We start from the raw sequence: 17971 nt of genomic DNA, 5'->3' as shown, positions 1-17971 counted from the left end.
CACTTCTACCTCCATCCCATTCACCAACTAACTTCTACCAGTCAGAGTCGCTAAAATCAAAGCCCGTTGTTCACACCGGTGGGATCTTCCAGTCTCGCCGTTGGCACACCCCTGTTTCAGCTTTCATGGCAATGGGAAACCCTGTTGAAAATGATGGGACCAGAAGATCCCACTACTGGCCAATGGAAGGCTGCCATCGCCACTGGGAAACAAGTCAGAGGCGGGCTATGGAGAACCTGCCCAAATGTTATAAAGGAGTAACACTTAAGGAAGATAACTGAATGGATCACTGGGAGACTCCTGCAATTAGAGTGCAGTGCTGGAAGAGATGCTGTGCCAATGATACAGTGAAAAGTATTGTTTCTTGCACGCTATGCAGGTAAAGCATACCATTCATAGAGAAGGAAACGAGAGAGTGCAGAATGTAGTGTTACAGTCATAGCTAGGGTGTGGAGAAAGATCAACCTAATGCGAGGTAGGTCCATTCAAAAGTCTGATGGGAGCAGGGAAGAAACTGTTTTTGAGTTGATTGGTACGTGTCCCCAAAGTTTTGAATTTTTTTCCCCGATGGAAGAAGGCGGAAGAGAGAATGTCCGGAGTGTGTGGGGTCCTTAATTATGCTAGCTGCTTTTCTGAGGCAGCGGGAAGTGTAGTCATTGTCAATGTACGGAAGGCTGGTTTAAGTGATGGACTGGGCTTCGTTCATGACCTTTTGTAGTTTATTGCAGTCTTGGGCAGAGCAGGAGCCATACCAAGCTGTGATACAACCAGAAAGAATGCTTTCTATTGTGTATCTGTAGAAGTTGGTGAGAATTGTCACTGACATGCCAAATTTCCTTAGTCTCTTGAGAAAGTAGAGGTTGGTGGGCTTTCTTAACTATGGCGCGGCATGGAGGGACCAGGACAGGTTGTTGTTGATTTGGACACCTAAAAACTTGAAGCTCTCGACCATTTCTACTTCGTCCCCATTGATGTAGACAGGGGCATGCCCTCCACTGCACTTCCTCAAGTCGATGACTATCTCCTTCATTTCGTTGACATTGAGGGAGAGATTATTGTCGTCGCACCAGCTCACCAGATTCTCTATCTCTTTCCTGCACTCTGTCTCGTCATTGTTTGGTATTTGTCCATACCTAGTTGCTCGTTAGAAAATGGTGGTAAGCCTCCACCTTGTGAACTGTGTTACTTGCTAGGCTATTAAGAGTAAACCACAATACTGTACATCAGCCAGAATGGATAAGGGACTTTAGATCTCCTTAATGAAAGAATCTTTGTGAACAAGATGAATTTTGACAATAATCTCGTTGTTTCGTGGTCACCATTACTGATATCGGCCAGAATTCTCCGGCCATTCACTACAGCAGGATTCTCTGGTCCCGCTGGCGGACTAACCTGTTGGACTTTAACCTGGTGTTGTGAGACTTCTTACTGTCGTCATTGTTTGACATCCGACCCACTACGGTGGTGTCATCAGCAAACTTGAAAATCGAGTTGGAGAGCAACTTGGCCACACAGTCATAGGTGTATAAGGAGTATAGTAAGGGGCTGAGGACCAGTGTTGAGGATGATTTTGGAGGAGGTGTTGTTGCCTATCCTTACTGACTGTGGTCCGTGAGTTAGGAAGTTGAGGATCCAGTTGCAGAGAGAGGAGCCGAGCCCCAGGCCATGAAGTTTGGAGATAAGTCTCGTAGGAATAATGCTGTTAAAGGCTGAGCTGTAGTCTATGAATAGGAGTCTGACATAAGTGTCTTTGTTATCCAGGTGTTCCAGGATTGAGTGTAGGGCTTGGGAGATGGCATCTGCTGTGGACCTGTTGTGGCGATAGGCAAATTGTAGTGGATCCAGGCAGTCTGGGAGGCTGGAATTGATTTGTGCCATGACTAATTAATTATTACTGGGGATGGTAGCATTATGGCTTTGTAATCACTTCTGAGGTGTGGAATACTGATCTCAAGACTTAAGTTCAAATCCCACCACATCAGCCAGGGAATTTAAATTCCATTAATTAAATATATCCTGAATAAAACAATGTAGGGCAAGATTCTCCGGTGTTCACTCAGTATTTTTCTTGGCAGCGGGAAGCGGTGTGCTGAACGCTGGTGGCAATCCTCTGCTCCCATCATTGTCAATCAGAATTCTCAATGAATGCACCCCATGCCACCGGGAAACTCGCGGCAGGGGGCGTGCCGCCAGCGGGACCAGAGAATCCTGCTGTAGTGAATGGCCGGAGAATTCTGGCCGATATCAGTAATGGTGACCACGAAACAACGAGATTATTGTCAAAATTCATCTTGTTCACAAAGATTCTTTCATTAAGGAGATCTAAAGTCCCTTATCCATTCTGGCTGATGTACAGTAATGTGGTTTACTCTTAATAGCCTAGCAAGTAACACAGTTCACAAGGCGGAGGCTTACCACCATTTTCTAACGAGCAACTAGGTATGGACAATGAATGCTGGTTTTGTCAACAACATTGACATCCAGTGAATCAATAATGAAATAAACCAAAGTCCCACCTAGCTGGATAGCAGAGGAGAAGCATTGGAGACAGATGGTATGATTGATCATTTCAGAGGCTTCATGTAGGTTAAAGAGGAGTAATGCTTCATTGTCAGTATCACAGCTTTTAGTTGCTTTGGGAGGAGCAGTAGCAGAGAATATTAGAGGTCTAAGATGCAAAAACATGATTCAGGTCTTTCGAGAAGAAAGGGAGTTCAGATTTAGCCAATAGTTTGCAGAGGGTCCAAGGATAGATTTGTTTTTCAGAGAAGGGGCTGAGAAAATCCATTCTGAAAGGAAGGGGCATGCCTGAGAAGCGAGAACTATTTAGAACAGTGCTTCCCAATATTTTTTCCTGGTGTGATCCCATTTTAATGCCAGTCATTTTCTGGCCCCAGAGCGAAAGTTTAGGGATACAAGTGTTGATGAGTGGATTGGGAGAGGTGGAGGCATCAGCTGTTGGATGTGGGGTGTGGGAGGAGTCAGCTGTTGGGTGGGGTGCATGGGGAGAGTCAGCTATTGGGCAGACCTGTGAGAGGAGTCAGCTGTTGGATGTGGGGATGTGGGAGGAGTCGGCTGTTGGGCAGGGGTATGTGGGAGGAGTCAGCTGCTGGGTAGGGGTGTGTGGGAGGAGTCAGCTGTTGGGCAGGCCTGTGGGAGGAGTTAACTATTGGATGTGGGAGGAGTCAACTGTTGGATGTGGACGCCATGGGAGGCGTCAGCTGTCGGGCAGGCCTGTTGGTCAGGGGTGTGGGAGAAGTCAGCTGCCGAGCAGGGGACAGGAGTTGCGTGTGTGGGGAAGCTGAGGAAAATGCAGGCTCCTCTACAAAAATACAAATACAGGCCTCAGAAAGCAAGGATATAAAGGGGCCTTGCAGCTGGCAGAAATCAAACTGAGTTCTACAGCTGTCATTGCTGTCTCTGAATTTGTGACCCCAAAATCTTGTCTCATGACACAAGAGTTTGAGAAGGCCTGATTTAGAATGCCGGCTTGAACGTTAAACTTTTAAACATAAAAGTGTTCGACATCAGTATTTTTCCAGTCCGTCGAGGAAGGAGGTCTTGCTGAACCTGGTTCTGGTGAATGAGGGGGGGTAACAAGTGGATTAGGTCAGAAGGGGAACTTTTGGAGAACAGTGATCCTAGTATGATAAGGTCTAAGTTAACTATGGAAAAGGGCAGGAGAAATGCAGAGTAAAATTAATTAATTGGGGGAAGGCCAATATCAGTGGGCTGAGAATGGATCTAGCCCAAGCAAACTGGAATCAATGATTCGCAACTGGAACTATAATTGAACAATGGGCTTCTTTCAATGTAAGAAGTCTCACAACACCAGGTTAAAGTCCAACAAGTCCAACCTGTTGGACTTTAACCTGATGTTGAGAGACTTCTTACTGTGTTCACCCCAGTCCAACGCCGGCATCTCCACATCATGGCTACCTTCTTTCAATGAGGAGGTAGTTTGAGTAAAATCACGATACATTCCCACAAGAGGGAAAGGTAGGATAAATAATGTTAGAGCTCCTTGGTTGACAAAGGTATATTACAGATGTCACGTTGATAATATCTGAGAAATAGGTTAAATATTGAAAGTTCAGAGAGGAAGTGAACAAATAAGTAAGAGTAGCAATGAGAGACTTTGAGAAGAAATTGGCAGCCAACATAAGTCTTTAGTTATATAAATGGTAGGAAGAGCATGGTTGATTAAAGACCAAAAAGGGGATCTATTCATTCAGAAAGCAAGAGCTTAGCTGTGATACTAAATGAGCACTTTGTGGGGGGAATTATCCGGCCATTCATGCCGGTGGGATTCTCCAGTCCTGCTGGCAGTGCACCCCTACCCGTGGGTTTAATCAATGGGAAATCCCATTGACAGCGGGGGGACCAGAGAATCCACTGCCAGTGAATAATGCGTCACCTCCAGCCACCAAGAAACATGTGGCTGGGAGGCTGGAGAACTTCTCCCTGTATCCGTCTTTAACCAGGAAGAAAAAGCTGCTGAAGTTGTAGTGAAATAGGAAGTAGTTGAGTCACTGGATGGGCTAAAGTTTGATATAAAGTATTAGAAAGGCTGACCACATTTAAAATTGATGCCACCAGGACAGGATTGGATACATCCAAGGACACCAAGGGAAGTAAGTGTGGAATTTGCGGTGACACTGGCTCCAATCCTCCTTAGTTATGGAGGAGGGGGAGGGGCTGGTGTAATAAGTCTTCGGAGGCCAAAGTTCCTTCACCAAAAGCCTTTTATTTACAATTCCTTCGGGAGGTGCCATAGGAACTGACACGCCCAATTAAATACAAGGAAAAGACTCCCTGATTAGCCCATCAATTGACTCCTTGATTAGGGATTTAATATTCCAATAGACCAATCTCAATGACCTGATTGTAGTCATCAAAAATAATAGTCACGTGGGCAAATGTGGATTAATTAAGGAAAACTAGTGTGGATTTGTGAAAGACAAATCATGTTTAGCTACTTTGAATTAGTTTTTTGATGAGATAGCAGAGAGTTAACGTGCCTGATGTTTTTGCTCTATTTTCACCACTACCCCTCCCAATCTGGGGTGGAATAAAGAAGGAAAATCTAAGCCCGATTTAAATGTAGACATTTACAACCAAAGTGAATGGCTGCAGCTGTATGAAACAGAACTGAAATCTGCCGGAGAGTAATAAAGCATATCTGTGTCGCCATTAATTTAATCTATATCATTTCAGTTGTTTCACTCCAGTGTATACCTTTTGCTCTTTTATGTCGACAGCATTTAAAATAGAATGAAAATCTGCCAGCTCAAATCATTTTCCCATTGTATTCAAACACATTATAATTTCATAAGTGAGTAATATACTTGCCAAACAAGAATAGGAATCATTAAGTCTGTGGTCCAGAGTCAGCCTTTGTAGCGTTTCAAAGAGTGTAGCATGATCAAACATACAAGGATTGGCAGAGATAAATTCATCCATCCCATGCTTCTGCGCTCTGTCTGCATCTGTTTTCCAGGCACATATACAGAAAAGAGTATACTTAGGGAAAGACTTCAAAGATGACAATTGAGCAGACAAGCTCTTTAGGATTATTTATCCCTCAAACTATCTGGGCTTGATCAATCTTTCATTTTTCGCCTTCTTAAAAACTTTATCATGCAACAGATTTTATCCCGCTGGAATGTTATATTCCAATTCCAGTACAACATAAATGGAAAATGTATTGCACATTGCACAAACAACTATATCCAGTCAAGTTTCATATGATGTGCATGGATATATAATTAACATTTCTACTGTAAAATATTTTACACAATAGATTCTGCCATTCCACAGAATGCAATTCTAATTCAGATTGTATTTAAAGGATTGTTTTGCCCTAGGCATCAGAAACATTAATGGAACTGATATGGTCTCCAATGTTGGTCCATTTTGGTCACACCAGTTTTGAGTCAAATTTTAACTGAGAATTTAAGTGAGAATATTTTATTTGAAAGTGTACATACTGTATGTCACAAAAATGAGATCACAATTGTTTTACAATAGAAATAATTCTTAAATCTGATATGCTGGTGCAAAACTAAGATTCGAACCATAATACGGACCAGTCCTGTCCTGGGAAACTGTACTGAAACCAGTTTTAATGTTTTAGTTTCTTATTTGCACTTTCAAAATTAATTATTTAGAAATTCTCATTCAAACTAACAAGACATGGACATATCAATATGTTGATTTTGAGAATCCTGCAGAGGTGGGGGACGGTATATAGGATAAATCTTCCAGTCCAGGCTGAGATACCTGAATGCCAGTCTTTTTTGCTCAAGTGCACCTCCTGGTGGATTGACTGAGGAGCTGCACTAACAACATCTGTGCTGGTCTATTCCATATACCCGATGAAATCTGTTAGTACCGTTTATGGGGACTAACTTGTGTGAAGGAGGGACAAAACAGACATGAGATAACAGTACAATCAACAAAAGGAAGTAGTGATATCAAGTGGAATCATTTTAAATACATACAGATTATATTGTAAATGCAAAATTTAATTGTTTATATCGAGAAAATGGCATCGATAAAGCAAGGGGTCATTGTAATCTCTACAACTCAAATGAGTTGGGGTATGACTAAAAATTAAAGATGGTTAATATATGCAATGAAATGATTCAGGGTGCTTCATTGCAGATTAAAATGGATTCATGATGGAAAATAGTCTGACACTATATCTGCGCTGCTAAACAAAAAGGCAGAAAGGACTGGCGTAGCAAGGTTACGTTCTGCTATTTGCTGTGAATTAATGAAGTAGGAACATTCAAACCGAAGCCTGTAGACACAACCACCTAGGGATTAACTAATTAATCTCAACATGCATAGCTAAAATACTATAATCAGCCAAAGAAACAAAAACAGAAGCCACTCTGGGTGTGGTCAAAATCACCCTAGTCGCTAGTGTTTTCTTGTACCTGTCAGTCAAATTAAAGACAAACTTCACTGTCTGTTACATACAGTAAGTTTCCCATTACAAGGGCTTTAATCCAAATCCTGTGCAACTAAAGATTTTGTTCTAAATCCTTCTCCGTCTTACCACTGCCTTGTACATCCTCAGCTTTTACTTTACATACAGGCCACAAGATTATCCACTTGCATTTCTAAAGCAGTAGTGCAAAAGGTAAGATAAGTGACATTTGCCACTTGTTATTAATGGTCGAGGCTAGTATTCCGTTTAGGGAAAATTAATTCAAAATGAAGCAATGTGTCATTGCACAGGTTAAAATAAAACAGTGGCAGTTTGAAATAGATTAAACTTGAAAATTTAAATAAATGTAATATAAGTCATGTTACAGCAGACATTCATATTCTTCTCATTTTCTGTGTGTTTCCTATTTAGCAAATGTTAATGGAAAACTGCAAAAAAAACGTTTTTAGGTGTTATTCCAAAAAGGTTCAAAAACTTCATCAAGAAAATAAATACTAACACTCATCAGTAACATGCAATCATTTCAACGAAATTAATTTTTAGTGCCTTGAACTCCATCTTTTATATACTGTGACTTAACTATTTCTCACTCAGATGTTTTTGAGTACAATAAGCATTTAAAATTAACAATTTATTTCCTTTATCAGTTCGGGATGACTTAAAAATGAACTTCTGTGGACAGTTTCAACCCAAAACTGCAAGAATATCCAAAAAACAATACTAATAAAGATAATTTTAATGAAATTATAATAAAGGGGCACCATATTATAAAGACAATTGAGTTTAAATACTTAAGTGTTGAGTAATCACAAAAATGGAAATTTTATTCCAAGCTGTTGCTTTTACCAAAGAAATCTCTACTGGTGTATTTATACAGCTCAATGTGGACAATAATATATATACCACAACATTACTGTTGAAAGATCCAGACAGAGCAATGTCCCACAGAAAGCCACAGCTAGTATTGTCTGAGAATCAAACTCTTTAAAAAAAAATTCCTTCCATTTTTCAACGTGGGATTTTTCATGCATGCTAAGCACAGACTTTCTGTGCCAATGTAGGAGCAAGAATGGTACAGTATCATATGCATTACCGCGTCAGATACAGAAGAACGTAAGTGAACTTTGCTATGTGGTCGGGTTCAAACAGAATTCTACAGCTGGTATTTCAATCTATTGATACTGTATAGAGAATGACTTCTCTGGGTCATGGGTACTATTAGCATACCTTGGGAAAGAGGAATCCTTTGAGTGCTGTATTCTCTTATACAGCTCTCCAAATCTGAATATATATCTCTAACATTTCTGAAGCTATTTTTGGTAAATAACCTACGGTTAACATTATAATGAGTGGGATTTAAAAAGATGGATGAAACAGTAAATAATTTGTTAATCTACAGAAGTCTCTGTAAACATTATTTATATTTGTATGGTTCTTTATTTTGATGCAGCAATATTACTTCAGTCCCGAGGAGCAAGTCTGACTCCGGATGGTAAGGTAATTATAAAAAGAGGCAAAAGCTGATATTTCATATTCATCAACAGGAAAAAAAATCAGCAAATAACTTTTAGCATTCAGTCGTAATCACAGCATCAACATCTCTAATGATGTTCAGCATTTTAAATGTAAAAAAAAATCAACAAAATTAATCGTTTGATATATTTTACAGCAAAAAAGTACTAGAACTAATAGATAAATCCAGAATGTGAATAAGTAAATATATTCACAACAATTATCCTCATTCTGTTCCTAGAATAATACTGGAAATAATCCCCAAACTTAACTGGCCTGTATCTGTGTGCTGGCTGGGCTAGAATGATAAAACTTCATTTTTATGGCACTATGCATTGTTACAATGTATAAACTTAATTACCAAAATACTTACTTAAATATAATAATAATAATTTATATGTAAAACATATGAGTGTATAAATATTATATAGGTATATATAATATATAAGGATTACAAATGATGATATTTGTAAAGCACTATCAACTACCAGTTCATACCAAGTTATACTAGAATTCCACATGTACTTCACACAGCATATATGCACACGCTACATAACACTAGATATTATAATCTGTGCACTTTAAGAGATTTCTTTAAATTAATTAGAATCTTTTAATCTGCAATAAATTAAATTGTATTGCTCCAGTGTGGGACAGCATCCTTTCCACTTGTTTGTTTAATGTATCACACTGATAATTATTTATCCCTAAAGACAACAAAAAATGATCTTTGAATTAAAGGTTTGCAAATTTATGAAAGAACATTTTGATGATACAAAATTGTGTTTTAAAAAAATTCAACCTGGAAGCTAGTGGCTGTCAAAGAAGATGTGGCAATATTTGAAGGGTTTAAATAATAAATTATTTGAAAAAAGATGAATCTTCCTCATGTAAGACAATAATGTGTAGCGAATTCTCAACTGCAGTGCTTTCTAACTCATCAGCACAGAGACAATTAACATTGTCACACAAATTTATTAACATTTCCGGCAGAAAGTTCACAATGAGATGTCAAACATGAAAAAGGTGACTTTCTATCACAGTCCTCTGGTAAATGCGCACATGTCATATCTCTTTGACATTAAAAGAATGAAGATCTGTTTTGGACAATAACAAACAATGACACTAGTCAACCTCAGCTGGAGAAGTGAAAAGAAGAAATGACAATGATTGATGGCAGCTATCCATTTTCAGATACTAGCTGCGAGAATGTTCTGTGGGGTCTAATGCTCTAATGAGAAACTGATCTACATTATTGTAAAAGCATTTTAAAATGTAAATATCAAAGATACGTACCTTTTTACTTTCACCATCATAGTTAGAGATTTATTAATTCATCAAACAAATAAAAAAATTAAACACAAATGCTATGGCATATTTCTGATTTTCTTATTAAAATACAGTATCTATTTTGTTTGTCTGGATGACATTCTCCTTGTCACATCTCAGCATTCTGATAAAGGCACATAACAAGAACATGACGGGCATACTGCAGGACACCATCATTTCCTAATGCCCAGAAAATGCTAATTATATATTTTTAGTTGGATCCTTTAAGGATCTGCAAACACTTTGGTTTAAGTAAACAATAAAAAATATTATTAAAATGTGATGCAGATCAGATAGCCAGCAGTTTTCAAAGTTAAAGACACAGACAGGGCACTGACTGGTTATTTAATATTGATCTATATTTTGAGTAAAACTTATTTTAGATCCTTCCTTAATCACAAATATCAATAAAAATTGAATATGAATTTGAAAAATTCTAAATTAGTCACTCATGCATTTGATTGGTATCTTGAAAGTAAGTGGGTTATAGTGTACTGCAGTTAAGAAAAAACATGCATGTTAAGTGAATTGATTAAATTCACTAGATTGTGGTACTGCATTCCTCAAATGTAGCAATTTGAAAATATTGAAAATATTACAGCAGTGTATTGATGATAAAATATGTAGCATTTAAAGCATACAAAACTACCAAACCAATCTAATAGGATAGCAACAAAGTTTGGTGCAAATACATGGATACTGCTTTGCATTTTTCATTGTGGAGGGGCGGGGAGGGGCGTGGGAGGGAGAGCGTCTGATGCACCGTTTAGAGTTTCACAATTACCTTGTATTTCCACCAAAAATGCACTACAGCAAAAGAAAACAAAATACAGAATATTTGTCAGGCATCAAACAGAAACAAATAAGATCTGTCTTAAATGCTGGAATTTTCTGCCTGTTATTCAACGGTAAGTCTATGAGTAAACAGGAGTATTTTTCATGATAAGGAGGGATGGCATCACCTACTCCTCGGTTTTGCATTCGGAATACTCCAAATACATATTTGCCAACTCCCACAACCTTTGCTATTGTCTCCTATGAGTATAACCTTCATTAACTAAACTCCATGCAGTATCTTTGCAAAACTAAATTCTCTTAAGGCTCGATGTTATAGCTTTACTCAAAAAGCTGTTGATAGACATTAGTGAAGCAATGTAATAAAATTATGTCTTTTCAACAAAACAGGAGATCATACTTCAAACTTTTCACTTGGATAAAATTGATCCAATAGGAATTGAAATTTATATTATATTTTTGAAAGACAACTACTAATTTGAGGAAATTTGTATTATTTAAATACTTTCGATGCAGTAAAATGCTTAGCGACAGCTTATTTTTTTTTTAGCAATGTCATAATACCACTGTTTCCACATGCATTGTAACACTTTACATACTAATATTCATGTGATACAACACATGTTGCATGGTAAGTATGGAAAGAATACAGTAAACCGGAGCTGGTATATAAATGTGGAGTTTATTTGTTGTGCTTATCCTGGCAGTAGACTATAATTACCACAGTGGTGCTAATCATTGCTGTGAAGAAACAGGCATTATGATATCATTGTGCAAGGCAATCTGTTTTCAAGCATTCCACAGTCAATTAGCTGTAGAGATAATTGAACAAATATATTACTGACATCTTTTTTGTCATGTTAATTCATGTTTACATTGCATGGAGGTTAGAAAATGTTAAGAAATATCTAAGTCTTACTAAGAGGAGCCTTTGATTACAATATAAAAGCCAGAGAGAGGGCAATTATGCAAATACCGCATGCATCTGGATTTGCAGTATGGAAGCTTTCATGTCAAACCTAAATTCAGGAAATATGAGTAATAAACTACAGAATTCTAAACATGATAGATTTGAGAAGAAAAAACACATTGCATTTGTCAGATAATCAGTGCTGATTATCTGACCTGTGCCAGCTACAGGGAAGCACTTACCCTTTAGTCCAGCTAGAAGTTAGCAGGGTAAGAAGGAACAAACCAGAACAACATAAAGACTAGCAACAAGGCTTAGGAAAGCAGATAGGAGCCCTAACCTAGCAGCAGGTAGTGTCATTCAAAGTACTAGGGTTCAAGCAAAGAAAAACATAACAAAAAGAAAAGACAACAGAACATCTAGCAAAACACTTCTCTTGTGGTTAAAATCACCAAGAAATTTTATATCATACAGATTAAATTTGCATACACAATACGTAAACATAGACGACGTCCAGTTTGTTAACGACTAATTGCTCAACATAATTTCTACTGTCATGGAATTGTCATTGATTTGACCAAAACCAAATTCAATAATAATGTAAAATATTATGATTTTTAAAAATTTACTGTACATTTGTCATGGAGTATGGACTGTCTATCACATTCAGACAGAACATTGCAAAGGAGGCCAGATATCAACACGGAAACTTTTGATAAACTATGAAGAGCAGCAAACAAAACTCAATGTAAAATATTTTTGCAATGATGCAACTTTTTCTTGTTTCATTAAATATGACTAATTGGCAGCATGAAACCCTTCAACTGCACTATATATCTGTATGTTAGTAACACAACAGATGTCATTTGAAACAGATTTCTTTAAGGTGAAATATGCCTACATGCAGGAATTTAATTATCATTAAATAAACAGGAAAAGTAGACAGCTGGCTGAATATGTATTAGAAAAAGGTCACACAGAGTCTAACACAAAACATAATGATCGGTTTTGATGAGGGTTATGTACAGTAATTGCTTGTTGATCTTTGGAGATGCACTTTCACCATGACTTTTTCGTTTAGGTTACGGTTTAAAATCTTTTATTTATATGTATAAAATGTTAAGCGAACGTATGTGTTTAGTGCTCCATTGAAAGGGCATTAAACACATTTCAGGAAAAATCAAAAGATGAAAACACAGCAACACTATTTACTCTCATATGAGTGCATGCCACGGGCCATATGGTCCAACAAGGCAGGTAAGATAAGAGTTATAATTGGCAACACATAAATTGTGCAGAGGATTCTACATATCGCAGATAATAACGCACAAAATATACTTAAATCCAACATGCACTGCTTCGAAAAATCAACAAAAATCGCTGGAAAAATAATGCATCTGTGGGGAAAATGGATATGTTTATTTTTTTGGGTGCAGATGCTTCTTCAGAACTGAAAAATAAGAAGAAGATCGGAAGATTAATACAAGTATATTTGTTATAGATATAAAATTTTCTAAAAACACACAGAGAGGAATGATTGAATTGTCATCACAGTTAAGTAAGAGACAGAAGCCTTTAGACACTGGGTGGAATTTTCCCGTCCCGCCCACCACAGGAATCATAGTGGGCGGGACACGGACCATGCAAAGGTCCAAAGACCTCGGGTGGGATTTTCCGGTTTCGGGGTGAGTATGGCCGGAAAATCCTGCCCATTGTATAAAGAAAGGTAAATAGCTAAGGAAATGAGTAGCCTGGGAAATATGAAAAACAGAAAACCTGGGATTGAATATCAACAATGAGAAATTGTATTTATGTGGTGCCTTTAACACAATGATATCCTGAAGTGCTTCACAATAGTGTTATCAAAAAAACTTGACAGTGAGCAAGATAAGGAGATATTCTGGGAAATAACCAACAGCTTGGTTACAGTGTTAAAGGAGGGAGATAGCGGCCAGAACTTTCTGGCCATTTACATCGGTGGGATCTTCCAGTCCTGCCAACAGCCCACCCTGCCACAGGATTCACTACGGCAAGGGGTGCATCCAAAGATCCTGCCGCCAGCCAATGACGGGCCACCTCCGCCACTGCAAAACACGCGGCGGGTTGCGCAATAAGTCCCACCCAGAGAGCTCAAAAGGTTTAGGGAGCACATTTCAGAGGCTTGTGCCTTGGCAGCTGAAAGCATGGTGACCAATGATAGAGTAATTAAAATGTGGAGATGCTGGCGTTGGACTGGGGTAAACACAGTAAGAGTTTTAACAACACCAGGTTAAAGTCCAACAGGTTTCTTTGGTCGTAAATGCCATTAGCTTTCGGAACGCTGCTCCTTTGTCAGATTTCCACTCTATCTGACGAAGGAGCAGCGCTCCGAAAGCTCATGGCATTTGCTACCAAATAAACCTGTTGGACTTTAACCTGGTGTTGTTAAAACTCTTACAGAGTAATTAAAAGCAGGGATGTTTAAAAAGCCAGAATTGAAGAAGCAGATATATTGCAAAGGGCAAGGCTGTGGAGGGATTGGAGAACAAGAATGGCAATTTTAAAATTTAAAAGTGGGGGAGGTGATGGCCTAGTGGTATTATCGCTAGGCTTTTAATCCAGAAACTCAGCTAATGTTCTGAGCACCTGGTTTCGAATCCCACCACGGCAGATGGCTGAATTTGAATTCAATAAAAATATCTGGAATTAAGAATTGAATTAAAATGACCATGAAACCATTATCGATTGTCAGAAAAACCCATCTGGTTCACTAATGTCCTTTAGGGAAGGGAATCTGCCGTTCTAACTTGGTCTGGCCTACATGTGACCCCAGAGCCACAGCAATGTGGCTGATTCTCAACTGCCCTCCAAGGGCAACTAGGGATGGGCAATAAATGCTGGTCTCCAGCGACACCATGTCCCACAGCAATGTGGCTGATTCTCAACTGCCCTCCAAGGGCAACTAGGGATGGGCAATAAATGCTGGTCAACCAGCGACACCATGTCCCACAAATGAATTTTAAAAATGATGTGTTTCTTAACTGAGAACCAATATAGGCTATCCAACATAGGGGTGATTGGTGAATGGGGCTTGGTGCAAATTAATACACTGGCAGAGGAGTTTTGCATGATGTCAAGTTTGCAGAGGGTAGAAACCGGAAGGCCAACCAGGAGTGCATTGTAATTGTCAAATCTAGAGGTAACAAAGGCATGGATGAGGATTTGAGCAGCATTGAGCTGAGGCAGGGGTGGAGTCAGATGATGTTACAAGGTGAAAATAGGCATTCTAAACCAAACAAAAATAGGCATGCAAACACTGGTAAAGCTTAACTGTGAATTGATTGCAATTGATGTCCAGAACAGCGGGTTGCAGGATGCTTGGTAGAAAGATGCAATGTTGTACTTGAAACTTGTGAGCTTCTGAGGAATGTCCAAGATTAATAATAAAGATCAGAGTGAGAAGGGGAGGGGCAGTTAACCTGATGAGGTCTAGGAAGCGCACAAGCTCACTTGAGCACTGAACAAAGATCATCTAATTTTCATTCGGTTTCCTCAATGCGGAGGAGACCAATTGTGAGCACTGAATATAATATGTTAGAGAAGAGCAAGTACAGATAAGTGTCACATGGAAACCGTGTTCATAACTATGTGGGAAGAAGCGAATGGGCAGATATCCTACATTTGCAAAGGAACGTGCCTTGGGAAGGGTAAAGACAAATAGGGGTGGTGGAAGAGAGAAATGTGGTGGTGTCGAGAAAATCAGCTCACTAGAAAGCAGAGGAGAAGGAGTGTTTACTGATGGGATCATAATCGGCTATTTACAAATCCTCTATTTCTGTAATATCTTAATGTATTTGTCTAGATTCCTCTCTGTGCTTGTCCATATGCAAGTATGAACATACATTTTCTTCCTCCCCTTTATGTTAATAAACTATCCACTTCCTAGTTTTCAGTTCTGAAGTTTAGCCTTACACCCAACATGGAAAGCTATTTGTTCCTTCCACAGATACTGACTGACCAACATTTTCCATTTGCTCAGATTCTCAGCACAGTTACAAATAGCATGCACTATGAATACATGTGATATCTCGATTTCACATGATTTGCTTCATCTTTCTTTTATAACTTACACTCCCACCAAAGTATAACTGCTTTATCAATCACTTTAATAAATATTATAGACTTAAATTAAGCACCTAACTGGCCCCTTCAACAGCCCTATAAAGTAATAACTTGAGGCAGAGCCTAATGTTGAAGCTATTGAACATAGGGGCATAGCAGAGTAAATGGTGCAAAGGTAAGGTTTACATTGAGAATAATGAATAACAGAAATGATTACAAGACAATGACCAAATGAATGAGTTTAAATATTCAGATAATGTCAAAAACCAAGACAGCAAACAAAAAGCCTTGATTAGAATACTGCTTCACAGTCACTCAGTTATCAGTTATATTTCCTGTCACATACAATACTAATTCCATCGTAACAAATGTATTCAGTTCGGGCTTCATTTTAATCTGGCACCATGTGCCAGACCACTCTGTGTCATCACTGCATGATAATATTCACACTGGAGGATGTGTGATGGGATTATTACTGTAAGGTTGTTTGGAAACATCCAACAGTGGATTAGCAATAAATTCTATGACCAGTATATATTATAGCACAATCTTAGTTCAAGTACAGGTTCCAAAATATTTTACAGCAAATTCTTTCCTTGTTCCACAAAGGTTATCAAATGCTTGTGTGTTGAATTGCCTCCTTTTTAGAGCTTTGACTGGGGTATGGTTGGCTGTATATATTTATTAACGCCTATTTTTGTGTAAGCATGTCCCTTAGGTATTCTATCAGAAAGACATTGTTAAAAAATAAAAGAAATCATTGCACACTTTCATACCAAAAATGCTCACGACATAATAATTCTTTGAGCAAGAAAGTGGTCAGTGAATTCTCTGTAAATAAGGATCTAATCTTGTGGGTGCTCCATCTCCTTTCACTATGGGAGTCAAAGGGTTAACAGACAAAATATTATCATACTGCCAATCTTTATGGACAACTATTAAACTCTACATTAACTGAAACATTTTACCTGCTCATAAACATCATCTTCATAAGGCAATTTTAAAAATGTTAAATCCTGAACAGTGACATAATGTTAGATATGTATTAAATTTAACAGCTTTCATATAAAATATCTCTCTGAAAACTGTACAAATAATGGCCTTTAAAAGTTTCAGCATAAATATTACTGGTTTTGAACTGTGTTGCATAATTTCCCTCAAAAACTGCAGGTACCCAAACTTCAGTTAAATAAGTAACACTCAGTTGTTATATAAAGTTAACAGTTGATCTTTTTTGTCCCCAAAACATACATTTAAAGCTGTAATGTTAGTTGCATGAATAGCAGGATCTATTATTTTAATCTAGGATAATTTAATGTTTTTTAAACCTGAAGCTCATATCATATATAAACTTAATGATATTGCCTGTCAATGCAGTTGAGCTTATTTTGAATTGTAACATTAATTTTCATATTGTCTTTTAGCAATGTAGATAATGGCTTCCTGTGATTTTGAATTCAACAGTTCAAATTGTTGGCGCATCGGCATAGAAATTTGATCACACCTGCAAACTGTTGCATCGAGGGCTGTTGAGCCTGTCCATGTGGGTGCAAGGACAATGGTAATTTTGTGTGAGGGAGGAAGTGGTGAAATTGAGAGTTTGGTGCAATTTAAAAGTCAGACAACACCTCTTATAGGGAAAGTGCATGCCGGCTGCAGACAACAAAGAAACTATGCATGTGCACAAAAAGACGCAAGACGCACTGGGAGGGCACCTGGGTTTTCTAACGCAGTGTTGGGGGCCTTGGTCAAGGCAGTGAACAGGAGGAAGGAGATACTGGCCTCCACTGGGGTCAGTAAGCCCTCAAGGAAACACCTTGAGAAGCAGTCACTGAGAAGCAGTCACTGGGGAGCTCAATGCCAGGAGCTTAGCTGGTAAAAGGACAATTTTGGAGAGACCATTGAAAAGGTAAATATTTTATACCTCACATCATTTCTCCCCCATCACACGTGCATCATTTGCAGCCCCACTATTCATAACACTTCCCTCCCCTGTTTTAAACAGTCTCCTACAATCTCTGCACCAGAATCTATCTCCTTCTGCTCTTGCTCTTCTACTCAACACTACTATTGCAACCCTCACTTGTCGACACTTCATATCTTGCAAACAAATACAAATTATGTGACTGTGATAGGGAAAGTTGTAAAGCAGCTCACATGGCCAATACATGTCCTTACCTCTTGCAGGAAATGGTCAAACACGAGGAGGGCGCTGGTGACTGGAAGGGGCTGAACATGCCTGCAAAACGTTTCCCGCGGTGAATTTTCATTTTGGGGAGTGACAAAAGAGGAAATGTCGCACAAGGTTTCTTCATACCTCATCAACTTTTCCCTTTCTTATTTCTATTTCACCCTAAACAATCTCC

At 38.6% G+C, this 17971-nt stretch overlaps 1 protein-coding gene across 2 annotated transcripts in view; it reads right to left on the bottom strand.

Annotated features, from left to right (window-relative positions):
- cadpsa (Ca2+-dependent activator protein for secretion a) overlaps positions 1-17971 on the bottom strand; it is a 511252-nt gene that overhangs the window by 162232 nt on the left and 331049 nt on the right. For both annotated transcript variants that reach the window (XM_078209519.1, XM_078209518.1), the window contains exon 12: positions 5353-5489. In XM_078209519.1, the coding sequence (XP_078065645.1) occupies positions 5353-5489 (137 nt within the window). The remainder of the gene's footprint in view (positions 1-5352; positions 5490-17971) is intronic.

Source organism: Mustelus asterias, chromosome 3, assembly GCF_964213995.1.
Source record: "Mustelus asterias chromosome 3, sMusAst1.hap1.1, whole genome shotgun sequence".
Taxonomy (NCBI): Eukaryota; Metazoa; Chordata; class Chondrichthyes; order Carcharhiniformes; family Triakidae; genus Mustelus; species Mustelus asterias.
Note: the sequence above shows the minus strand (reverse complement) of the source record. Positions and strands in the feature narration are given on the sequence as shown.